The sequence below is a fragment of the Cetorhinus maximus genome, chromosome 21, assembly GCF_964194155.1.
Source record: "Cetorhinus maximus chromosome 21, sCetMax3.hap1.1, whole genome shotgun sequence".
Classification (NCBI taxonomy): Eukaryota; Metazoa; Chordata; class Chondrichthyes; order Lamniformes; family Cetorhinidae; genus Cetorhinus; species Cetorhinus maximus.
The window spans coordinates 19,972,483-19,998,735 of NC_135899.1; the positions used below are offsets into that span (position 1 = coordinate 19,972,483).

General features: G+C 44.8%; 1 protein-coding gene across 1 annotated transcript; it reads right to left on the bottom strand.

Moving 5' to 3' along the window:
* Positions 1-4,320: 4,320 nt before the first annotated feature.
* LOC144695352 (zinc-binding protein A33-like) lies at positions 4,321-26,253 on the bottom strand. Its single transcript, XM_078566250.1, has 6 exons — positions 25,823-26,253; positions 25,637-25,732; positions 25,310-25,543; positions 24,209-24,231; positions 20,196-20,314; positions 4,321-5,230 (listed from the first exon to the last, which is right to left on the bottom strand). Exons 1-6 carry the CDS (start codon positions 26,231-26,233, stop codon positions 4,680-4,682), a joined length of 1,434 nt encoding a protein of 477 aa, XP_078422376.1. The 5' UTR covers positions 26,234-26,253; the 3' UTR covers positions 4,321-4,679.

Here is a 26,253-nt window from a genome sequence, read left to right on the forward strand (position 1 = left end):
GCAGTAATACCTCTGCTATCTATTCCCTAGATTTATTTTAAATGTGTGGGTGTGAAACTTCTGGGCCAGGGCTTTATCCTCTTTGAGTTTGATTCGATCCCTTTTCTCTTATTTTAATTGCACTTACCTGAAAAGTTAGATCATCATTCAATATCATATCTACCTGTTCTAGCTCCCTGTTAAACACTGTAATTAAGTAATCAATTAATTTATTTAGAAAAATATACTTTATTCATAAAATATCTAAAAGGACATTACAAAACATTTCTAAATTGCCATCACAAAAGGTGCAATCAGATTAAACTTTTAAACAGGGATCATGAGGTGCATCAATACAATTAATGAATATTACAATCATTTCAATCTGTACATGACAGTCAGACAGTGCAATGGTATTGGAGTTATCAACCTACATCATGTTGCACTCTAAGGTGCTTCAATACAATAATGATACATTTAGTATTAACTACATACATTCATTGTGAGCCGTACAGCCAGAGGGGTCGAGTAATCATTTAATATTTCTGCCCTATCTCTATCCTTATCTGTGGCATTATCCTATCTATCCCTTAATGGTCCTATTTCCATCCCAGCCTTCCTATTTTTATTTATGTGCCTGAAAAATATTTTATTTTTTACCTTCCTTTTCAGAGTTTGATGTTTCAGAGTCATATCAAACAGTTGAATTTACATATTAAAGGGAAAATTAAAGGAGAATGAAAAGCTATGTGAGGAGAGGGCCATGTAAGATCTAACAGGAGTGGAAAAACATAGAAAAATAGAAGCAGGAGTAGCTCATTCGCCCTTCGAGCCTCCTCCACCATTCAATATGATCATGCCTGATCCTCAATCTCAGCGCCATAGTCTCGATCTCTCCCCAGCCCCTTTGACGACTTTAGTGTCCAGATATCTACCTAATTCCTTCTTCAACATATTCAGTGAATTGGCCTTCACAGCCCTCGGTGGTAGAGAATTAACCACCCTCTGAGTGAAGAGGATTCTCCTCCTTTCAGTACTGGAGGCCTACTCTGTATCCTAAGATTGAGACCCCTTGTTCTAGACCCTGCAGCCAGAGGAAACATCATTCCTGTATCCAGTCTGTCCAGCCCAGTCAGAATTTTACATGTTTCAATGAGATCCCCTCTCATTCTTATAACTCGTGTGAATACAGGCCCACTCGACCCAATGTCTTTTCATACGACAATCCCAGGAATCAGTCTGGTAAACCTTCGCTGCACTGCCTGTATGGCAAGTTTTCTTTCTCCGCTCAGGAGATCAAAACTGCACACAATACTCCAGGTGTGGTCTCACCAAGGACCTGTATAGCTGCAGGAAGACATACTTACCCCTGTACTCAAGTCCTCTTGCAACTGCTTGCTGCACTTGCATGCTTGCTTTCAGTGATTGGTATGCAAGGACACCCAGATCCCTTTGTACATCAACAATTCCCAATCTGACACCATTTAAATAATATTCTGTTTTTCCTTGGGAAGTGAATAACTTCACACTTATCCACGTTATACTACATCTGACATGTATTCTCCCACTCACTCAACTCGTCTAAATTGCCTTGAGGCCTCTTAACATCCTACTCCCCGCTCACATTCCTGTCTTCAAGAATCCACCAGCCATTTGTCCATAAGTCTGCTATGTAAAGTAACTGATGTTGGGGAGGCCATTTGGAATTCCACTGTCAAGTGGGTACTGTGTTAACTTGCTGGTTTTTTTTAAATTCTAAAATCTATTTTGTTCTGTTGCCTTAATAGGGGATGTGTAGCTGGGAATCAGGTTAATATTAGGAATGTTAGGTGTTGGTATAGGAGTAAGTAATTTATAGTCTGAATTATGTGTTTGAAATCTTTTTTTTTGTTCATAAGTACTCTAACTTAATTTTTAAGATCTCTAAAGTCTTAGTGGACTCATTATTTCTGAATTTAGTGCACACATCTTCTCATAATAAATACAAATTGTAAAACCATTGTGATAGAGCGACCAAATTTCCCGCGGGGATGTGGTCCGCCCAGCACATATCATCTGCCATGTCATAACACCGACCTCTTGGGAACAACACTGTAAAACTACTCCAGTCTGAAAAATAACCATTCACCATACCTGTTTCTGCTGCTGAGGCAAATTCATATTCATACTGTCACTGCCCATTTCATCCCGTGGGCTTCAAATTTTCATGTTAGCCTATTATATGACTTTTTTCAAATGCCTTTTTGGAATTCTATAAATACCACATTAGCCATATTACCCTATCAATCCTACCTGTTACCACATTAGAAAACTCAATCAAGTTGGTTGGACACATTTCTTTTGAAAAATACGGGCTGGCTTTCCTTAAGTACTCCACACAATTGTCTACGTGTTTTTTAACTGTGCCCAAGGTTATCACTTCTAAAAGCTTTCCCAGAACAGAGGTTAAACTGTCTTACCTGGAGCTGCTGGATTTATTCTTAGACCGTTTCTGAACAAGGATGAAACATTTACAATTCTCCAGTCCTCTGGCTCCTCTCCTGTACCTAAGGGGATTGGAAGATTATGACCAGTGCTTCTGCAGGGAAGTTTAATGGAAAATTTAATAGAGAAGTACAAAATCATGAAAGGTTTTGAGAAAATAGGGAGAAACTGTTTCCAGTGGCAGAGGGTTCAGCAACCAAAGGATACAGGTGTAAGGTATTGTTTAAAAAAAATCCAGAGTGAGATGAATACGGATTTTCCCGCAGCCCATTATTATCTGGAATGTACTGCCTGCCAGTGTGGTGGAAACAATATTCAAAACTAACTTTCAAAAAGGGATTGGCTGTGGGGGTAAAGGAACTGGACTGGGACCAGTTGAATAGCTCTATCAAGGTGCCTCTCCAGACAGAGGGGGCTGATTGACCACAGTCGGTGCATTGTGATTTTACGATTTTGCATTGCTTCCTACCTGAAGCAGGCTGGCATTCCCACTGCCCATCTCAGGTCCCTATCCGCGGGAGTGATGGCTGAAGTACCAGAGTAAACTTCAGGACAATTTACAGGCATCTGTCACTCCATTTACTCCATCCAGAAGCTCTTAAAATCATCCAGGTAACCCAGACTCTGGAGCAATTTGTAAATAAAACAAATAGCATGTTTAGTTTCTGTTTCTTAGATTTAATGATGAACTGTGTCCTTTTTGAGAAAACTGCTTCTATTCCACTCGTTTTCAGATTCTTTTCGTTAAAGAACCAATTTACAAATGTAATCATGGACTCTCAATGTAAATTATAATGCTATATAAAAATGATAATATGAACAGGTTACATGTACAGAGTTACATATTTTTAATAAAATAGGTAACTACATACTAGTGATTTAAGGACTATTTCACTGACAGGAAAGTGATGAGACAGAGCAGACAAACCAGAGATAAATGATAACTGTGACTCCACATTTTTTTTGCAAAATATACTTTATTCCTAAAATATCTAAAAGAACATTTCAAAATGACCATCACAGAAATTGCAATGATATTCAAATGATCATGTTGCACTCGGAGGAGCTTCAGTACAAGAGAAAACCCATGACAAACATTCTAATGCAGCAACTGAACTACTTTTCACATGGTTAACACTGCCTGTTAATGGCATACATACCCGATCAGTTCACACATCACGTTCAATACAGACAGACTATCACATCAGTATTCACAACAGTGTCACATCATTTACATGCTCAAACAGTCTCGAAGCACGTTCACATTTTAACGTAAACGAAACCGGAAACACCCCTCCAATTTTATTACAGAGTACCCACTTGGATATGACAGTCTGGGAAATATTTACAGGCGTGTACCAACCCAGTCCAGTTACTCAGTATTATTGAAACATGGTGAGAGTTTGAAGAAAGTCAAGATGACAGTTTTATCGCGATTACAAGAAACAAACCAATTAGAGATTAATATAAACAGAAAATAATGGAAATACTCAGCAAGCCAGGCAGCATGATAACGGCACTTGCTCACTGTCTGAGCCCAAATTGAAGACAGACGAGTATCACAGCAGCAGCTGGTCTTCCACCTCCCCTCCTACCGAAAGGAAATATCAGACTCACCGCTGAAAACCATGACAGCCGAAATGTCCATCACCGTGAAGAAGGGAGAGAATTCGGGAGGTTTGGGGGTGGAAATCTTGAAAGCTGCTCATGCAGGAATAACACTAACTCCTGGGAATTTATACAAAGCGGGGAGCTTGTTATTTCCCCCACTTCACTTCCTCCCCCTCTTGTGCTTTTCTCTCTCTCTCTCCCACCCTCTGGAGAAATTATTTCCTGGACCCCCGGGAAAGACTCCCCGGACCCCAGTTTGAGAATCACTGAACTGATTCATCTCAAACAAGCTGATGTCCCACCACCTTCCGCCTGTGGAGCAACATTACAGGCAGGAAGGTCACCGGGTTCCTGCAGTTCACAGCTCATTCTACCCAGTAAGTTCCTCTCTACAATTGAGCTTCTATTTGTTTCTTCTCTCCCCCTCCTTCTTTCCCCCAGCCCTACAGAGGTCCTCGCTGATCTTTCAGTTCCCAGTTCCCACACAGGGTTTATACCCGGAATGTTAACCTGGCTTCTCTCTCCACCTGTGACTGAGACCCACACCCATCAGTTTACAGCTGGCAGGAGGCAGGGAGCCGGTGTGAAATTATGGGATGGATCTGTTAGTGACCTTGAATCCCGCAGATTCTCAGCGGGGCCGAGTTTTTCCCGTCGTCATTCAATCCCGGGCAGAAGATGGGAAAGATTCTCCCAGTGAAAGTGTGGGTGAAAGTGTGGAGATGGAACATGTTGTCCGCATTGTAAAATGACACCTGTCCACCCTCATAGTCCAGGAAAACCCCGATCTTCCGGGGATTCACACTCGGGGTGAGGGGGGTCGGTGAGGGGGAGGTGGCGGCTAAATAACCAAATCCGGGAAACAGCCCCACAACCCACAATCCGGACTCGAGGATCAGGGAGATTCTCCCTTTCCTCTTCACAGACTCTCGGGCCACTCCGAGCCACCACTGAGTCTTCTCCCCCACCCCCACCTCCCAGTAATGTCTCCCTGATGTGAATCCCTCTGATCCCAGGACACAGACCCAGGGATCAAACCTCTCCGGGGTGTCAGGGAGCGGCTGCCGTTTGTCTCCGTGTCTCACACTGGTCCGGTCCTCAGACAGGATGAGCCGGGGATTCGCTGTGTTCAGATCCAGAGTCAGAGAGGCTGGAGCTGGGGGAAAGTTAAAATAACACAGTCAGTGATTTAGAGAGAGGGGCTGGGGAGGGGGAGAGAGTGTGAGGAAGGGGGAGAGAGAGAGAGAGAGAGGGAGAGAGAGAGAGGGAGAGGGAGAGAGGGAGAGGGAGGGAGAGAGAGAGAGAGAGGGGGAGAGGGAGCTGGAAAGAGATGGAGGCGGGGGGGAGGTGAAGTTGAGGAGAGAAAATGGCAGCAGAGGAGGGAGCAGGAACGTGGAGAGGGAGAGTGTGGGTGGACTGATGGAGAGGAAGAGGTGGGAGAGAGTGAGAGCAGGAGGGTTTGAGAACATGGGAGCCGGAGAGAGAGAGAGAGAGAGACCAGCATGACAGAGATTGGGAGAGTGGGTAAGAAAGAGAGGGTGGAGTAAAGAGAGCAGGGGGGGTGGCAGGAAGTGTGTGGGGATGTGAGAGTGAGATGGAGGGGTAGAGAGTGCAGGGGGGCAGGGGGAGTGCGAGGGTGAAAGTGAGATGAAGAGGTAGAGAGTGCAGGGGGGCAGGGAGAGTGCGAGGGTGAAAGTGAGATGAAGGGGTAGAGAGTGCAGAGGGCAGTGAGAGTGTGATGGTGTGAGAGGGAGAACGAGATGGAGGGGTAGAGAGTGCAGGGGGTCAGGGAGAGTGCGAGGGTGAAAGTGAGATGAAGGGGTAGAGAGTGCAGGGGGGCAGGGAGAGTGTGATGGTGTGAGAGGGAGAACGAGATGGAGGGGTAGAGAGTGCAGGGGAGCAGGGAGAGCTTAAAGGCGTGAGAGAGAGAGCGAGCAAGAACTGGAGGGTGAACGCAAATCGGGCAGAGTGAAAAAGAGAGAAGGGGAGGAGATAATGGCTGATCTGATTGGATATATTCAATGACCCAACCTCCACTGCTCGCCGGGGAAGAGAATTCCAAACACTAACCACCCTCTGACAGAAAACAAATTCTCCTCATCTCAGTCTTAAATGGGAGACTCCTAATTTTAAAACTGTCCCCTATTTCCAGATGCCTCTCCAAGGTAAATGTCCTCTTGGCATCCACCTTGTCAAATCCCCTCAGCGTCTTACACGATTCAGTAAGATCACCTCTCATCCTTCTAAACTCCAATGAGTAAAGGCCAAACCTGTTCTACCTTTTATCATAAGATAATCCATTCATCCCAAGAATCAGTCGAGTGAATCTTCTCTGAACTGCGTCTTATGTAACTATCTCATTTCTTAAGTAAGGAGATCAAAATGGTACACAGACTTCAGATGCAGTCTCACTAAGACCCTGTACAGCTGTAGCAACAATTGCATAGTTTAGTACTCGATTCCTCTTGCAATAAACATGAACATTCCATTTACCTTCCTAATCACTTGCTGTACCTGCAAAGTAATTTAGTGATTCATGTACCAGATTGTCCAGATCCCTCTCTACTGTAGAGTTCTGCTGTCTCCCTTGGTACATTGCAAGGGCAGACCCCAAATTTGTTACAGCCCCAGGCAAGACCCTCAAATTTGGTTATGATCTGCTTAGTGACCATTAACTTTTTTATGTTAGTCGACCAAATTTGAAATCCCAGTTGCTTGCTAAGAGGATAAATCCATAAGATTCCATGTTTTGAAACAAACAGAAGAATTTTACTAACCAAGAGTCAACAATGCAAACAGATAATATTACCTCTTATATTCTAATATAAAGAATTAACATGAGGTAAACATTAATTAACAGGAAAACTGCGGTCGAACACACCACAAACCATATGGTTAATGACAGACACGAGTAAGGCAAATCACATGAACTTGCTCATAATCTTCCAAAATGTCAATTATCACCATTAAAAACCCCCCAGAATAATGGAGGATCAAAGGACAAATATCAACAAGGAACTGCAACACAATATTATTAGGTAAAAAAAGAGTACAAGAGAAATTAATGGGACCTAAAGGAGATAAATCCCCTGGACCTGATGATCTACATCCCAGAATGTTGAATGAGGTGGCTGTAGAGAAAGTCGGTGCATTGGTGGTCATCTTTCAAAATTTGAGTCACTTTGGAATTGTTCCTGCAGATTGGAAGGTGGCAAATGTAACCCCACTATTTAAGAAAGAAGGAAGAGAGAAAACAGGGAATTACAGACCTGTTAGCCTAACATCAGTCGTAGGGGCAATGCAAGAGCCTAAAATAAAGGATGTGATAACGGAACGCTTAGAAATAATGGGAAGCTTGGGCAGAATCAACATGGACTTGATGAAAGGGGAATCACGTTTAACAAACCCCTGTTGGAGTTTTTGGAGGATGTAACTAGGAGAATAGGGAAAGGGTAACTGGAGGATGTCGTTTATTCAGATTTTCAGAAAGCTTTTGATAAGGTCCCACAACAGAGGTGTGCAAACAAAATCAGAGCAAATGCAATTTGGTGGAATGTACTGGCATGGATTGAGAACTGGTTTATGGGCAGAAAACAAAGAGTAGGAATAATTGGGTCATTTTCAGGTGATCAGGCTGTGACTAGTGGGGTATCGCAAGGATAGGTGCTTGGGCCCCAGACATTCACAATCCATATCAATGATTTGAATGTTGGGATCAAATGTAATATTTCCAAGTTTGCAGATGGAAGTATCAGTTGTGAGCAGGATGCAGAGATGATTGAAGGAGATTTGGAGAGGCTCAGTGAGTGGGCAAAAATGTGGCACATGGAATTCAAGGTTGAGAAATGTGAGGATATCCACTTTTGTGGGAAAAACCGAAATGTAGGGTATTTCTTAAATGGAGAGAGGCTGGGAAATGTTAAGCATAAAAGGGACTTATGTGTCCATGTTCATGAGTCACTGAAAGCTGGTACAGCAAGGAATTTAGAAGGCAAATGCTATGTTGGCTTTTATTGCAAGATGATTTGGTTACAGGAGTAAAGGTGTCTTACTACAATTATATATCGCCTTGGTGAGACGGCATCTGGACTAATATGTGCAGCTTTGGTCTCCGAACATGAGGAAAGGTATATTTGCCATAGACTGAGTGTAATGAAGGTTCACAAATAAATTCCTGGAACGCAGGGATTGTCCTGAAGATGCAGAAAATTTGGATTTATTTTAAAGTGCCAGCTAGGACCAGCAACTCGGTTGCCAAAGCATACACAGACAATCACAGCCTTACATGAAAGATAAAAACTTGTACAAAGGGCTCAGCTGTAAATTTGCTATTAGGAAATGGGAGACACACATGGGCAGGGACTCAGGATGACTCGATCAAGAGATGGGGAAGGCCATTTAACACCATTTGATAGCCCCGAAACACACCCAGTCAGCCCCCGTAAACCTTTTGTCTAGAACAAACGCATATTCTTTGTTGTCTCCCAAAAGGATAATGCCCAGTCTCTGCAATTACTGTACAAGAACACAATGATCAGATTATTGTGTTGTGGCCTTTATCTAACTAGCACCATTAAGTTGTAACTGGTAGTAAAAAAATATATATTAACTGTGCTCATTTGAACCTCGGTGGAGAAGCGCCTGGATTGCCCAGCGTGAGCTGTCCACATGTGTAATAAAGGAACCACTTGAATATTGCATCTGGACTCCGAGTGTTGAAATTTTGTACCAGAGTATTCCTCGGACCTTTCAGTCCTGTGAGCAAAGATTAAATAGACGGGTCCTTTGCTCTCTGGAGTTTAGAAAAATGAAAGGTTATCTCATTCAAACATACAAAATTCTGACAGGACTTGACAGGATAAATGCAGGAAGGGTGTTTGCCTGGTTGCGGTGGTGGGGCAGTCGAGAACTAGGGGACACAGTTTCAGATTAAGGGGCAGGTCATTTAAGACCAAGATGAGGAGGAATTTCTTCACTCAGAGGGTGATGAATCTTTGTAAGTTTCTGTCCCAGACGGTTGTGGAGGCTCAGTTACTGAGTATGCGCAAGACTGAGATGGATAGTTTTCTACATATTAAAAACATCAATGGATACGGGGATAGTGCAGGAAAATGATGTTGAAGTAGTGAATCAGCCATGATTTCATTGAATGCCAGAGTGGGCTGGAAGGGCTGGACGATCTACTCCTGCCAAGAGCAGTTCTACTCCAGTATCTTGAAAGGGTTAAACAATTTTAGTTAGAATTGCCTGTTAGTAACAATAAAATATAAGCAGAAAAGCAGAACGGGAGAATAGCAGATGTGTTTCAGACAGAATAAGAAAGGAGATGATGGGCAAGGCAGTAGAACAAAGAACAAGGCCAGGGAGTGAGTGGCTGTTGTAGTCTGGAGGCACAGACTCCTGCACAGTCAGCAGGACATGGTGGTCTTGCGAGGATGAGAACAATGTCGCGTGTCTGTACACACGGGAAATAAGTGACAAAAGCCGAAGGCCTCTTTAAGCATATGATTGTGAATTGACAAGATTAGATTATGAGTCTGTGACTAATTGTGTATAAAAAGATTTCGCTGTAATCTGCACAGCTCGGTCAAGACTGCCCCACGCTGTCTCTCCCTACGTACGCTTGAATCACTAATGAAAGATCGTGGCCTGTACCTGAGTCTCCTGGTAGTTTGTAAGGCAAATTATAACCTGCTGACAGCAGTTCCACTCCAGCATCTCAACACAGGGACGGTCCCAGCACCTCAGCTGAGCTGCTGCACCAGCTGCTGCTCCCAACTCTTTTAATTCAATACAAATGAACACAAATGGTTGTTCACTGACCTTTGAATTCACCTGTTAACCTGTGATCTCCCAGCAGGGTTCAGCCCCCCTTGCCCTGAGACAGGATCTGAATGTATCAACCCTTGGTACATTCTGAACCTTAAATGTTACAATCTCCAGACAACACAAAGGTTATTCCCACAGGTGTGAACTTACAATCGCTCCACACCGAAAATACACAGTCAGAACTCCAACAATATAGTTTTAATCATCCTCTCTATTAAAATAATACGTTGCCTTGATATTCTTCCTGCCAAGTGGACAAGTTCATGAATTTGGACATTATAATCTACCCGATAAATTAACTAACAATTAATCTATCTAAATCCTTTTGTAGACTCTTCATGTGCTCTTAACAAGTTAAATTCCTAATATCTTTGTGTCATGAACAAATTTAACTACCAGACATTCGGTCCCTTCATCCAAGTCATTGATATAGATCGTAAATAGTTGAGTTCCCAGCGCTCATCCCTGTGTCACTCCACTAGTTACAGCTCAGCAACCCAAACACAGGAGCGGGATTGGGAGAGAGAGAGAGAAAAAACGTGTGAATAGAGAGAGGGGAGAGGGAGGGGGAGGGGAGGGAGAAAGGGTGATGAAGGAGTGAGAGATTGGGAGGGGTGGGGGTGTGGTCAATGAGTGGACAGAGTGGAGCCAGAGTTAGCTGAAGGGGACAGTGACAATGGTGGAAGGGGAGGGCTGAGATGGTGGAAGGGGGAGTGGAGAGAGGTTGGGAGGTGGAGCGGAGAGAGAGCAAGGGAGAGGGAGGGGAGAAAGAAAGCTGGAGGGTAAAGAGGGGGGGTTGCGAGGGACAGTGTGCGGGACAGGGAGGACAGGGAGAGTATGGGACCAAGATGAGGGAAGATGTGCGGAATGGGGAGGGAAGACTGACTGGAGGGAAGTGAGTGAGAGAGGGGATGGATGGGGAGTGGAGTATGTGTAGGAATGGACGGAGAGAAAGAACAAAGGCCACGGGACGGGAGGTGGAGGGGAGCAGGGGACCAGGAAAGTGAGATGAGAGAGAAAGCAGGTGAGGAAGGAGGGTTGTGAGGAAAATCTGCAGGGGGGGAGGCAGAGGGTGCATGGGAGCAAGAAATCGAGGAAGGGAGGACAGGTGGGGGGAGGTTAGAGGGAGTGGGTGGCGAGTATAGAGAGTGGGGGAGGGGAGAGAGCAGAGATGCGGGAGGAGCAAGTGCAGATTTGGGTGGGTGATATTGGGGAGACACTGGGTAGGTGAGCGTAGAGTGTGAAGGGGCCAGACAGCAGTGGGAGGGGGGTGGGCATTGTGTCATACAGTGTGGACAGGAGCATTGAGGAGCTGAGAATAACACTGCTGCCTCCCCCATCTCCATATTGTAAACAGGAAAATAAATGTGCTCAGCTTTTCACTGTCGCCCACATCCATGTCCAGGAAACCCAAGGCTCAGGGCTTGAGTCTCAGGACATCCCAATTTTTGGACAGAGTCCAAAACAGCACCAACATTAGCAGATGGATGGCGCCTAACGCCTGTTTTCGGGACTGCCCTAGTCCCTTAAAAACATCCCAGCCCAATTATGAGTTGGACTAGATAACGGAATCTTATGGTGCAGAAGGAGGCCATTCAGCCCATCGTACTTGTGCAGGCTGTCCAATTTAATCTTCTAGTCCAGCTTTTTGCCCGGATCCCTGCATATTAGTCCATTTGAGAACATCTTCAATTCATTTTTGAAAGTTCCTATGAAATCCACATTTTCAGATAATGAATTGCAGATCATGAACATAGTCTGTGAGATTTCATTTTTGCTCATTACCCCTCTAATTCTTTTGGTGATTATTTTAAATCTTAGCCTTTAGTTACAGACACACTTACCAGAGTAAACAGATTCTCCTGATCTGCTCAATAAAGCCCCCATAATTCATATTCCTGCATTAAATCTCCCTTTAAACTTCTCTGTTCTCGGGAGAGCATTACCAGCTTATCCAACTACCCTGTAAACTGAAGTCCCTCATCAGTGCTATTGTGCTGGTAAGTACCCCCTGTACCCTCTCCAATGTCTTGACATCCTTCCCAAAGTGTGGTGCCCAGAAATGCAGAAATTACTCCTCCAGAGTCCTATTTGACGTGCTCATTGGTGCAAACACTGTACCTGAAACTGCTCCTTTCTATACCCGTGCACTTGCACACGAGGGACATGTTCACCATCCAGATTTTCTCATCCAGAAGGCAATCAAGAGTCAACAGCAGATGCTCCAAGGTGACATGGAGACACAGAGGGAGGGGTTGAAATTTGTCATGGACGGTTGTGTGACTTGGACAACACTGAAGTAGCAGCTTGGAACACATTCCACTCAATATCTGTTTCCATTAACTCCGATGGAGATTGATATTGAGCACGATGTAAGCTGGGTTACTGATTTACTGTCTGATTTTCACATATTGCGTTACCATCCAAACAAGGTTTACTCTTTCTGAAACTCTTTTTCAACTGTTTAAAAATAAAGACAGTTTTAACTAAACACACAGACATTTCAGGACATGTCATTGAGGTGGTGGCTCACCAACAGGCACTCCATCTACAGCAACTTTCATAGACAATGGCCTCTCTGGATATGTGTGAATAGCTTTCTTACTGCCTTATCAAGATACAGATATTACATCCATAGCTGGCATAAACCTGGAGATATCCCCTGCTGAGAGCAGGAAATGACCACATGCAGGTGGAGGGATTGATAAGGCATGAAACACAATTGGATGACCCGAATCAAGGTATTAACTTATATATCAAGGGACCAGGGTCAGAAAGGGATATAAAGCCACAGCCACAAGGACAGCCAGGAAAGCGTGACGTGATCAGTCACAGGAAGTCGTGCAGGAGAAGTCATTCAGCAGACTGACCACGTGGGAATGGGCTCCGACAAACGGATCTCACTGAACAACTGGTGTTGGAAGTGTATATTATTGCATGGTTGGTTAATAAAGGTTTTGAGGGGTTGTTTAGGTTGGGCCTGTACACATCAGATCTCAGGGTCGGGAGGGCATGTGGAGGTGGATCAGAATAATGCCCAGTGGAACGAAGGGAGGTTCAAGCATGACAGAGGGGAGTGGAAAGCTGATATTGGGTGGGTTAATGTGATGGGGGGAAGTTGGTGGGTGGCAGGGGGAAGGGTAGAAGTTGGCGGATGAAGTTTGGAAGGTGACACACACCATTCTTCAAATCTGGCGTTGACCACGCAGTTAGTCAGTAAGTAAGATGCCTCGAAGTGGGAGCAAGGTCTTTTTGGTGGGTGGTGCTCAAGGTCAGCGCAAATGGCCGACTAAAGGGACACCCTAATAATTATGAGGTAACTGGATGTCATCCATGCTCAGTCGTGTTCTCCCCTCTATGGTGAAGCCCACACGTCAGCAGGTTTATGCCCATCTCATCACATCGAGATCCCAGCAAGGTATGGAGCTTCCATTCATTCTGTCCATTCGCCATCAGCTGCAGTCAGAGGCGGGGATGAATGGAGAGAAAGAGGTGGAAGCCTCCAAGGAGCACGGGTGGTGGCCAACTCATGACTCCAAAACTCCATACCCCCAACTGAATGGTCATGCCTGACAAGGGCTCATGTGTTTAGTCTTTCTATGTTACCAAGGCAATGGTCTCTCTGTAGGGTCTCGAGGGTAGTGGAGGGTATTAAAGGAACTATCTCGGTGATTGCCGGGCAGGATCCTCAGGAACAAGGAATACCCCAAGCAAAAATGGCTGATGATGCCAGTTCACCACCCGCAGAGTACTGCTGAGGAGATACAATGATGGCTATACCCCCACCAGGTCCCTGACTGAGCAGATGATTGAGCTCCTAAAGATGAGGTTCAGATGTTTGGATGGCTCAGGCAGTGCTTTCCCATACTGAGAATGTCTCAGATCATCATTGTCTGCTGCACCCTGCACAGCCTCGTGATACAAAATGGGGATGTGTTGCCTGAGCGAGACATGGGGAAGCAAGATGTCTGCTCCGATGAGAAGGACAATGAAGGGGATGGGAGGGCCAGGATGTGGCCAAATCACATGCAGAGGCTATAGCTGGAATATGATGTGGTAGACAGGCCCATACCAATCTGATAGTTACCAGATTCCGGGCAGAGTAAGCTTCCGGGACATTTGTTGAACTTTTTGGTTTTCTATCCTTTGGAGGCTGGAAGGCCCCAGCACCTTCTTGTTTACTGACCATAGGTTTCGCAAATGTACCTTTATTTATGAGAGCAGAATTAAATTGCAGTAGTGACATCTTCCCTGCTGTTGGTTTGAGCCTTGCATGTGCTCAACTATAATAAAATGCTGAACCCTGGCGCCAAATGCGCTTATTAGGATCTGCACCATCTCCTGCAACCTCAGGCACCTGTAAGTAGAATTGTGATTTCAGCAATGCACTGACAAAGTCCTGAACACGACAGATTGGAAGGAATGTCAAATCTAAACTTTCCAGAGATGCACTATCCTGATTGGGCATTCTGAATACACTTGTGTGTCACTGACTGAAAGCTGACGCATTGATCCCAAGTGAAGCCCTAGATGGGTCCATTATTAAAGAAGTTCAAGGCGGGCGTGACCTTCAATGCCACCAGCATTGGATTCCCTCCAAGCCCTTATGGCCGCAGCTCATTGTGGAGAAGCTGGCAGATAGATCCCGGGATCTACGAAGCCACCTCCAGCATTGCCTTTCACCCATTTGTAGATAAGAGCACCGCCTGTGATACACCTGTGGCCAGGCCAATGGCCGCCATCTTGACTTCCCTGAGGCCGGCTCTTGCTAACCCTGACACCTGCTCTCAAAGGGGAGCCGACCTAGCAGAGAGCTCTTTCAACCATAACCAGACAGGGAGGAGCAACATGAGAACGTTTGACCCCTATAAATCGCTGCTCCATGCATATTGATGAGAAATTATCATATTCCTGCGCCCCCCCACCCCCGCCAGTCACCACTCACACATCATAATCGCATATCCTTTGACATGTTTATCATGCCAACAAGTTTAGGGGTTACTTTGTAGTCCTCTCACTGAGTGCCTCACCTGCACTATGCTTTGCTGAGGTGCAAGGCCCCTGACCATCCAGTCACAGAGACCCCTACAAGTCTGAGTCTCAGATGGACTTTAGCTTAAGTAGAAGACTGTGATCTGTCATTGTGACACCCACAGTCAAGGAAAACTTCTTTCCTGCATGGACCCTGCACAGGACAGTTAAAGCTGCTGATCATTCACATGGATCTCCTCACAGTCCTCAGCACAGGTCCAATCGACACTCCCTCTCCTCGTGCTCTAAACAAGCAATGATCCTTCAATGATATCCAATGCACTTTGGTTAGACACATGGCAGCATGATATCATCGCCATAACAGAAACCTGGCATACGGAGGGGCGAAAATTGCAGATTACCATCCCTGGATATAGAGTTTTCAGGCAGGGTAGAGAGGGGGATAAAAAAGGTGGGGGTGTAGCATTATCGATTCAAGAATCAATGACAGCTGAAAGGAGGGATGACATCCAAAATGAAGCATCAAATAAGGCCCTATGGGTGGAGCTCAGAAATAAAAAAGGGGCAGGCACACTACTAGGAGTGTACTCAGGCCCCCAAATGGTGGAATGGGGCAAATATGTAGGCAAATTTCTAAGTGCAAAAACAATAGGACGGCAATATTTGGATGCTTTAGCTACCCTAATATGAATTGGGATGCAAACAGTGTGAAGGGCACAGAGGGCACAAAATTCTTGAACTGCATTCAAGAGAACTTTCTTAGCCAGCACATAACAAGCCCAACGAGAGGGGGCGCAATTCTAGATTTAGTCTTAGCAAATGAACCTGGGCAAGTGGATGAAGTAGCAGTGGGTGACCATTTTGGAGATACTGACCATAAGACAGTTAGATTTAACACCATTATGGAAAAGGGTAAATAGAAAGCAGGGATAAAAGTTCTAAATTGGGGGGAGACAAATTTTACAAAGCTGAGAGGTTAATTGGCGAAAGTGGACTGGGTAGAGTCATTAGACGGGAAAATGTTGTCAAAAGCAAGATTCTATGGGCACAGTGGAGACATGTCCCCATAAAAAGAATGGTGATACTGACAAATCTAGAGCCCCCAGGTTACACAGAAGCAGACAGGTCAAGATGAAGCAAAAAAAGAAGGCTCATGGCAGTCACAAAAAGCAAGTCTAGAGGAGTATAGAAAGTACATGGGTGAAGTAAATATGTAAATTAGGAAAGCAAAGCGAGGATTTGCAAAAATGTTGGCAGGTAAAATCATATAAAACCCTAAGGAGATTTGCCAGTACATTAAGAGCAAAAGAATAACTAAAGGAAGGGTAGGGCCTATCAGAGATGTACATGGTAACCTGTGCGTTGATGCTGAGGATGTGGGCAGGGTTCTCAATGCGTACTTTGTCTCAGTCTTCACTAAAGAGAGGGATGATGCAAACATTCTAGTTCAAGAGGAGTAGTGTGAAATATTAAATAAAATAAGTATAGTGAGAGAGGAAGTAATGGAGGAACTGACATCCTTGAACGTGGATATATAACCAGGACCACATGGATTGTATCTTGGGTTGTTAAAAGAAGCCAGGGAGGAAATAATGGATGCCCTGAGGATTATGTTCCAATCCTCACTAGAGACAGGTGAGGTACCAGATGGTTGGAGGTCTTTGAACATTGTACCATTATTTAAAAAGGTTGTGAGGGATTGGCAAGAAAATGATAGGCTGGTCAGCCTGACTTCAGTTGTGGACAAATTATTGGAATCAATTCTGAGAGGCAGGATAAAGTGTCACTTAGAAGGGCATTGATTGATCAGGAATAGCCAGCATGGTTGTGTAGGGGAAGATCATGTCTTACTAACTTAATCGAAATTTTTGAGGAACCAACAAGCAGGATTGATGAGGGTAGTGGAGCAGACATTGTCCACATGGATTTTAGTGAGGCATTTGACAAGGTCCCACATGGCAGACTGGTCAGGAAAGTGAGATCACATGGGTCACAGGGAAGGTGGTGAGTTGGATCCAAAATTGGCTCAGCAACAGGAAACAAAAGGTAATGGTCGATAGATATTTTTGCAAATGGAAAATGGTTTCCAGTGGTGATTGACAGGACTCAGTGTTGGAGTCCTTGCTGCTTGTTGCATATATTCATGGTTTGGGCGTAAATGTGGGAGGTATGATTGGGACATTTGCTGATGACACAAACATTTTCCCTGTAGTTGGAAGTGTAGAGGGTAGCTGTTATCTCCAGAATTATATCAATGGTTTTGTTGAGTGGAAAAATTGAATTCAATCCGGATAAGTGTGTGTAATGCATTTGAGGTGGGGCTGAGGAACGTTGGCGTGCATGCCGCATATCCTGGAAGGTGGCAGTACAAGTGGGTACAGTGGTCTAGAAACCATATGGAATGCTTTTCTTTATTGGATGAGGTATTTAAGTCCAAGGCAAAGACGTTGTGATGGAACTGTATCAGATGCTGGTTACCACAGGGCACAGATTTACAGTGATTGGTAAAAGGATTAGAGGGGAAATGAGGAAAATATTTTGCGCCCAGAGGGTGATGGGCGTCTGGAAGTCTTGGCCTGGTTGGTGATTTAGGCTGAAATACTCAACTCATTTGAAAGGTACCTGGATCTGCACCTGAAGTGTTGTATCCTGCAAAGATATGTACCAGGAGCTGGAAATTGGGATTAAAATGAGCGGCTAGTTTCTTTTTTCTTTGGCTGGCGCAGGCCTCTTACTGCGCCGTAACTTTTCTATCATTCTATGGTTGCAAACCTTTTATGTGAGGCCTACTGCCACCTTTGATAATGGAGATAAAGTAGACGAGCACGCCACCAAAATCTCCATGTGCGGTCGACAAAGGATTTAGGCAAATGCACAAACATCTCTTTAATATTACACCCAAATCCCTCTTGCAGTCAAGAATAATGTGCAGCCTCTGATTTTCTACTGTTAAGAAGACAGCGTAGAGCTTCAGTCTCTTAGCCTTAAAACTGCATCCGTGCCACTCACATAGCAGATTTAACACTGATTGAGTACTCGTGGCAACCACCACATCTCAAATCAGGGCAACAGCTGCAGGAGAAACAATGACCTCGATGATCCATCTTGGTCTCCTTCCAACGTTACCAATGTCATAGATGCCAGTCTTCAGCTGAGGCAACTGACTGCACATGATCACAAGTAAGGGATGAACTCACTGGAAACAGCAAAGGCAATGGACACTAACAACATCCCAGCTGTAGTACTGAAGATTTTAACTCTGAAATTAGTGACACCCATAGCCAAATTGTTCCAGTCGACTTACAACACAGCCATCTGCTCGACAATGTGGGAAATTGCCCAAGTATATCCTGCCGACAAAAAGCAGGACAAATGCAATGTGGACAATCAATGGTCCAACAGTCTACTCTCAATCTTCAGGCAAGTTGTAGAATGTGATGTTGACAATGCCATCAAGTGGCACTTACACAGCAATAAAATGCTTATAATCCTCTGTTTGCGTTCCACCAGAGCCACTTGAAATCGAATCAGTTAGATAAAAATGAAATAAAGATGGGCAGGTGATGTGTTGCAGTTGCAGCAGGTGGGGACCAGAGGCTACCCGTCTGATTTACGGCAACCACATCTGCAGTAAGTGTCTGCAGCTTGAGGAACCTCAGCTCTGAGCTGATCCACTGGAATCCGTGATTTGGACAGTGCAATGCACTGGAGAGGGGTAAAGTTACCAGAACATTTTGTTCCAGGAGGCAGTGACACCCTTAGGTATTCCGATTTGTTCAGTGGTCAGGGAAAGGGAAGAAAGTCAGGTTAGAAAGTCCAGCCTTTGCAATTGCCCAACAGATTCAAAGCCCTTGCACCTCATGTGGACGAGAGCATGAATGCAGGGAGGATGAGCAAACTGACTATGGCACAGTGGTGCAGGAAGCTATCCAAATGCAAAAAGGAATGTCATTGTAGTAGGGGACAGGTTAGTTAGGGGGATAGAAACTCTTCACTTCAGGCAAGTGCATGCATTCCAAAGGCTGTGTTGCCTGCCCTGTGCCAGAGTCAAAGTAATCCTCTCAGGGCTGGCGAGGAACTTGGAGTGGAAGGAAAAGCATCCAGTTCTTATAGTCCCCGTGGATACTCATATTGATAGGACTAAGAAAGAGGTTCTACTGAGAGAGTATGTGCAGTTAGGCACTAAATTCAAAGGTAATAATCTCAGCCTGAGGCATCAGCTGATTGGCATGGAGTGAATACGATCAGAGAATTGGATGTGTGGCTCAAAGATTGGTGTTGGAAAAATGTGTTTCAATTCATGGGGCACTGGCACTAACGCTGGGGAAAAAGTGAGTGAAACTATTAGAATGGCCTTCACTTGAACCACGCTGGAACCAGTGTCCTGGCAAATTGTACAACTAGGTCTGTGGAGAGGACTTTAACCTAAAGAGTGGGGGAGGGGGAGGAATTGTTCATGTGTGGGGAGGTTTTGAACATCCATGAAGGCCCTGCCTTTTCAACCTCACCCCACACCTGAGGTGTGGTGACCCTCAGGTTAAACTCACCACCAGTCGTCTCTCTCTAATGAGAGCGCAGCCGATGGTCCTCTGGGACAATGTTGACTTTCACTTCACAGTTTTCATTTCCTTACTTAAGGGAGTTATATTTATGTCTTCGAAGCAGTTCAGGGAAGGTTCGCTAGGCTGATTCCTGGATGAAGGAGTTGTCTGATGAAGAAAGGTTGAGACATTTAACCCTATACTCTTGAAGTTTAGAAAAATTAGAGGTGATCTTAGTGAAACATATGTGATTCTGAGGGAGCTTGATAGTGTTGATAGTGGGAGGATGATTCCTCTTGTGAGGGTATCTAGAAGCAGTGGACATAGTTTATAAATCAGGGGTCTGTCTCCCTTTTGAGATAGAGATGAGAAGGAATTTCTTCTCTTTGAGGGATGTTAGCCTTTGGAATTCTGTTCCACAGACAGCAATGGAGACCAGGCTGTTGTATAGACTCAGGGCTGAATTAGACAGATTTTTGAATGACAGTGGAGTTAAGGGCTATAGGGAACAGGGAAAAAGGGCAGTTAAAGCCACAGTTAAATGAGCCATGATCTTATCAAATGGCGGGACAGGTTTAATGGGCCAAAAGGCCTCCTGCTGCTCCTATTTCTTATAATCTTATGATGATCATACGACCACAACCCCTCACTGGAGGAACGTTGGATTTCCTGTTTCCCCCACACCCCTGGAACTTTGAAGCTCATTTATTTCCTTCACAACTGGAATTATAGTTAGGAAAATTAATATAAAAGTTTTACCAGGGTCAATGGAATTGATCATTTCCCTCCAAGCTCTGTACTGTAAAGGTCCTATGTACTTTCCGATAGACAGGGCTGCAACATCTGCTACTGAGAGTTTCGGAGTGTCATCACTAATCCTGTAAATATTAAAGAATTAATGCTATAAATTCATCCCATTTGAGCATTTTAGACATGATTTAAATGGTGAAGCTACCCCATAATGCATATCTTTCAGCATTTTTCATATTAGAACAAATGTGATAGAAAGTGAAATTTCTCTCTATAACTGAGCAAAAGATAACTTGGAAATGCAAGGGCAGAGGATGGAAACACTCATGTCCTGCTAAGGCCCACAGCCTGATAACAAATTAGTTGCTTGTATATCACAGATCACAGGAGAAGATAAACATTTAGCCTGTCCACTTGCTCTATTACAAACAAAGCTTGTAGAATAAAAGCAAAGGCTGAAAACATCAACCCAACTCTCCGAGACACCTGCGCTCCTCTACTTCTGGCCAATTGAATATCCCTGATTTTAATCGCTTCACCATTGGCAGCTGGACCTTCATCTGCCGAGGCCCTGAGCTCTGAAATTCCTTCTCTAAACCTTTCTGCCTCTCTATTTCTCTTTCTTCCTTTAAGGCATTTTAAAATGTACCTCATCTTTGGTATTAATATCTCCTTGTGGTTTGGTGGAAATATTCCTTTATATCTTAAAACACGTTTCTGCTGTTGCGTTGATCTTTTTCATTCATTCACATGGTGTGGGCTTCGCTGGATAGCCCAGCATTTATTGCCAATCACTAACTGTCCCTTTAGAAGGTGGTTGTGAGCTGCCTTCTTGAACCCCTGCAGTCCAAGTGGTCTAGGTACACCCACAGTGCTGTAAGAGAGGGCGTTCCAGGAATTTGATCCAGTGGCAGTGAAGGAATAATGATATAGTTCTAAGTCAGGATGGTGAGTGGCTTGGAGGGGAGCTTCCAATTAGTGGTGCTCCCACTCATCTTCTGCACGTGTCTTTCTAGATGGTAGCAGTCATGGATTTGGAAGGTGTTGTCTAAGGAGGCATGGTGAGTTCCTGCAGTGCATCTATTAGATGGTACACACTGCTGCCACTGTTCGTTGGTGGTGGAGAGAGTTAATGATTGTGGATGGGGTGTCAGTCAAGTGGGCTGCATTGTCCTGGATGATGTCAAACTTTTTGAATGTTATCGGAGCCGCACTCATCCAGGCATGTGGAAAGTTCATCATGCTCCTGAAATGTGGCTTGTAGGTGATGGGCAGGCTGAGTTACTCATCGCAGGATTCCTAGCCTCTGACCTGTGCTTATAGCCATTGTATTTATATGGTTAGTCCAGTTCAGTTTGTGCTCAATGGTATCCCTCAGGATGTTGATAGTGGGGGATTCTGTAATGGTAATAGCAAGCGACGGAATATCAAGTGGCAATGGTTAGATTCTCTCATGTTGGCGATAGCCATTGCCTGGCACTTGTGTGGGGAAAATGTTACTTGCCAGTTGTCAGCCCAAGCCTGGATATTGTTTAGGTCTTGCTGCATTTGGACATGCAGTGCTTCAGTATCTGAGGAGTAACAAATGGTGCTGAACATAATGCAATCATCAGCGAACGTCCCCACTTCTGACCACATATGATGGACGGAAGGTCAATGATGAAGCAGTTGAAGATGGTTGGGCATAAGACAGTGCCCTGAAGAACTCCTACAGTGATTTCCTGGAAATGAGATAATTGACCTCCAACAACCACAACCATCTTCTTTTGAGATAGTTATGACTCGAACCAGTGGAGAGTTTTCCTCCGATTACTATTGACTCCAGTTTTGCTAGGGTTCCTTGATGCCACACTCGGTCAAATGATGTAATGTTCAGTCACTCTCACCTCACCTCTGGAGTTCAGCTCTGCTGTCCATGCTTGAACCAAGATTAAAATGAGGTCAGGAGCTGAGCAACCCTGGCAGAACCCAAACTGAGCGTCAGTGAGAAGGTTATTGCTTAGTAAGTGCCACTTGATAGCAATGTTGAAGACCCCTTCCGTCACTTCACTGATGATCGAGAGTAGACCTACGAGGCAGTACTTGGCCAGGTTAGATTTGTCCTGCTTTTTGTGTACATGATATACCTGAGCAATTTTCCACATTGCCGGGTACATGCCAGTTGTACTGGAACAGCTTCGCTAGGGGTGCGATAAGTCCTGGAGCACAAGCCTTTAGTACTATGGCCAGAATATTGTCAAGCCCCATGGCCTTTGCAGTATCCAGTGCCTTCAGCCATTTCTTAATATTACGTGGAGTGAATCAAATTGGCTGAAGACAGGCATCGGTGATGCTGCGGACTTCTGGAGAAGGGCGAGATGGGTCATCCACTGGGCACATCTTGCTGAAGATGGTTGCAAATACTTCAGCCTTAATTGTTTGCACTGATGCGCTGGGCTCCCCATCATTGAGGGTGGGGTATTTGTGAACTCTTCTCCTTACGTTAGTCGATTAATTGTCCACCGCCATGCAACGCTGGATGTAGCAGGACTGCAAAGCTTTGATATGATCCATTGGTTGTGAGATCACTTATCTCTGTCTATCCATTGCTGCTTCCGCTGTTTGACATGCAAGGAGCCCTGGGTTGTAGCTTCACCATGTTGACACCTCATTTTTAGGCATGCATAGTCCTGCTTCCGGCATGCCCTCTTGCACTCTTATTCAACCAGGGTTAATTCCTTGCAAGGCTCCTGACCAAACCCAGTGGAGATAATAGTCGAGTGCAGGATATGCTGAGCCATGAGGTCGCAGAGTGTGGTTTAGTACAAATCTGCTGCTGCTGATGGCCAACAGCGCCTCATGGATGCCCAGTTTTGAATGAGGGTATCCTCAATGTGAAGGCAGGAGTTCATCTCCACAAGGACTGTGCGGTGGTCACTCCTACTGCTGCAGTCATAAACAGATGCATGTGCGGTAGGCAGATTGGTGAGGATGAGATCAAGTACGTTTTTATCCTCGTGTTGGTTACCTCATCACCTGCCACATACCCAGTCTAGCAGCTATGTCCTTTGGGACATAGCCAGCTCGGCCAGTAGTGGCGCTTTATGAAAAAAATCATTCATGAGATGTGGGCATCGCTGGCTAGGCCAGCATTTACTGCCCATCACTAATTGCCCTTGAAAAGTTGGTGGTGAGCTGCCTTCTTGAACTGCTGCATGCCATGTGGTGTAGGTACAGCCACAGTGCTGTTAGGGAGGGAGTTCCATTAACGAGTCACTCTTGGTGATGGCCGTTGAAGTGCCCGATCCAGTGTATATCCTGCACCCTTGCCACTCTCGGTGCTTCTTCCAAGTGGCGTTCAACATGGAAGAGTACTGATTCATCAGCCAAAGAGTATGTGAGGGAGGGGTGGGGGGAGGGTGTTGGCAAACGGGTTGCTACGTGGTCATCATCAGTATGTTTCCTTGCCCATATTTCACCCGATGCCATGAAACTTCATCGGGTTCCGAGTCGATGTTAAGTACTCCCAGGGCAACTCCCTCCAAACTTTATACCACAGTGCCGCCAAATCTGCTGGGTCTGTCTTGTCGGTGTTAAGGATACAGGTCAAGGTTCATTACTGGAATAAAAACAAAACCTGTTCCCACTTAACATGTGACTGTCTGGGTTTGGTCAGGAGCCTTGCAGGTACATGGATGGTCGACACCATGGAAACATGGACGGTGTGGCTCTCTCAGGGTCAGTCGGAAGGCCACAGCCGCACCAACAGCAGTCTGCAGCCTGCAAGTGAGCACTTCAGGACGGCATGGCATCTTGCAATTTAATACAATCATGTGGACCAGTTATATGAAATCTAATTTAATATCTGCAATAAAACATGTCATAACAATAAAAGACTGGTGCTTAAACCATAAGCAGAGTTATTGTCGCCCGATGAACGCCACTTTAATGTTGCGATTGTAAGTAGAAAAGAAATTCATAACAAAACCTTTCTGAGTTATTTTACCAAATTGTGCAGAGTTTCAGCAGAAAACATGTCCTACCTTCTCTTCCGACAAGCTTCCTCCTGAAATAAATGAATCACGAACAGTGAGGAGCACAGTAACAGATTTAGAATCATAGAAAGTTTACGGCACAGAAAGAGGCCAGTCGGCCCATCCTGTCTGCGCCAGATGAAAAACAAGCCACCCAGCCTCATCGCACTTTGCATCATTTGATCCCCAGCCCTGCAGTTTACAGCACTTCATGTCAATATCCAGACAGCTTTTAAATGAGCTGAGGGTTTCTGCCTCTACTACTCTTACAGGCAGTGAGTTCCAGATCCCATAACCGTCTGGGTGTAAAGGTTTTTCATCATCTTCCCTCTCATCTTTCTATGCACTTTAAATCTGTGCCCCCTGGTCACTGACCTCTCTGCTAAGTAAATAGGCCCTTCCCCACCCACTCTATCAGGCCCCTCACAATTCGGTATATCTCAAATCTCCCCTCAGTCTCCTCTGTTCCAGGGAGAACAACCCCAGCCTTTCCAATCTTTCCTCATAGCTGCAATTTTCTAGTCCTAGTAACATCCTTGTAAATCTCCTCTGTACCCTCTCTAATTCAATTACTTTTCTGTCATGAGGTAACCAGAATTGCACACATTTCAGGAGGACATAAACAGGGCGGCTGGTGAAATGAGCAGACTCAGAGCATGTTAGATTCAACACGGAAGTGTAAAGTGATGTATTTTGGCAGGAAGGTTGTGGAGAGTCAAATAAACTGGAACTCAACATCAGTCCCGCTCACAGACACAGTGACTCTCACACACCGTAACAGACACACCCACACACTCACAACATGAACTGGAACTGGATTACAATGGGCGGTCCAGGTGAAAAATAAACTTGGCAACACGGAAATAATCACAAAGCAAGTGTGAAGATCAAGAAAACTCATTCTCTGGAGGTTACAGGTATTCTCGGGAATCTACAGACAATGTGGAAGCCGATTATTTCGGGGAGACCGCAAAACTGCCACGAAACAGACAGAAATGTGCTTAACTCCGTTTTTATTTATTCAGTAAATTCTATATTTATTCCACAGTTATCAGTTACTTTGTGACTGTGTGAAGTTTCATTGAACTGACCCGCAATATATTCCCTCACCTTTAAAAATATCAACTCGTCCTTTTGCTCCATCTGTTTCTGCAACTTTGAGAGCTTCTCCTCAATAGAATTTAAATTCTCTTCAATCTCTCGAAGGTTTTTCTCCATTCTTTCTAGAATCCTCTCCTCTTCTTCCCTGAGATCTCTGAGTAGTCGCTGCTCTTTCTCAGTGAGAATCTGGTGCATTTTAGTGAACTCGGATGTGATGTGGGTCTGCAGACTGCTCGACTGTTCCTATCAAATGAAATGTGAAACATAATTAATGTCCCGCGATAAAGGGAGCAAAACTGACCGAGATCCCAGAAAACCAGCACAGGGAGACCTTACCCTGACTTCGGAAATCTTCCGCTTCTGTTTCTGTTCCGTTTCTAGAACCGCCGATTTCTTCTGTGTGAGAGAATCTAAGGAAGATTTCAGCTGACCCTGGGATTGGGAGAGAAAATCACAGAATTGAAGTGTTAGACCATGAAAATGTGATAAAACTATCAACTTAGAAAATATATCCCCTTTTACCTTGTAGATTTCAACAGCTTCTTTAATCGGCAGGAAGCGGTGCTCTCTGTGTTCCCGCGAATCTCTACAAATCACACAGATCAATTTCTTGTCAGTTTCACAAAACAGCTTCAGTTCTTCCTGATGTTCCTCACAGTGAAGTTTGCTTTCCTTCTCTTTCGGATCCAGCATTAATTTTCGAACTTTCTCGGCCAGATTCGCTAAGGCCCGATTTACCCTGAGGTTTCTTTCCGGAAACTCCTCTCTACATTCCGGGCAGGAGTTTTTCTCCTTCTTTTCCCAACACTGGGTGATACAGGAGCGGCAGAAGTTGTGTCCACACTCCAGTGAAACCGGATCAGTGAAGAAATCAAGGCAAATGGAACAAATTGTCTCCTCGGTCAAACTCTGGACCTGTTCTCTGAAAGCCATGTTCACACTCAGCACTTCCT

What these genes read in the sequence shown, in the direction of transcription:
- LOC144695352 (XM_078566250.1), bottom strand. Translation starts at nt 26,233, where the DNA reads ATGGCTTTCAGAGAACAGGTCCAGAGTTTGACCGAGGAGACAATTTGT. An exon ending in GGAAGATTTCCGAAGTCAGG is followed by an intron (nt 25,544 to 25,636) that starts GTAAGGTCTCCC and finishes TTCATTTGATAG; the next exon opens with GAACAGTCGAGCAGTCTGCA. An exon ending in GATCAATTCCATTGACCCTG is followed by an intron (nt 5,231 to 20,195) that starts GTAAAACTTTTA and finishes ACTTTCCCCCAG; the next exon opens with CTCCAGCCTCTCTGACTCTG.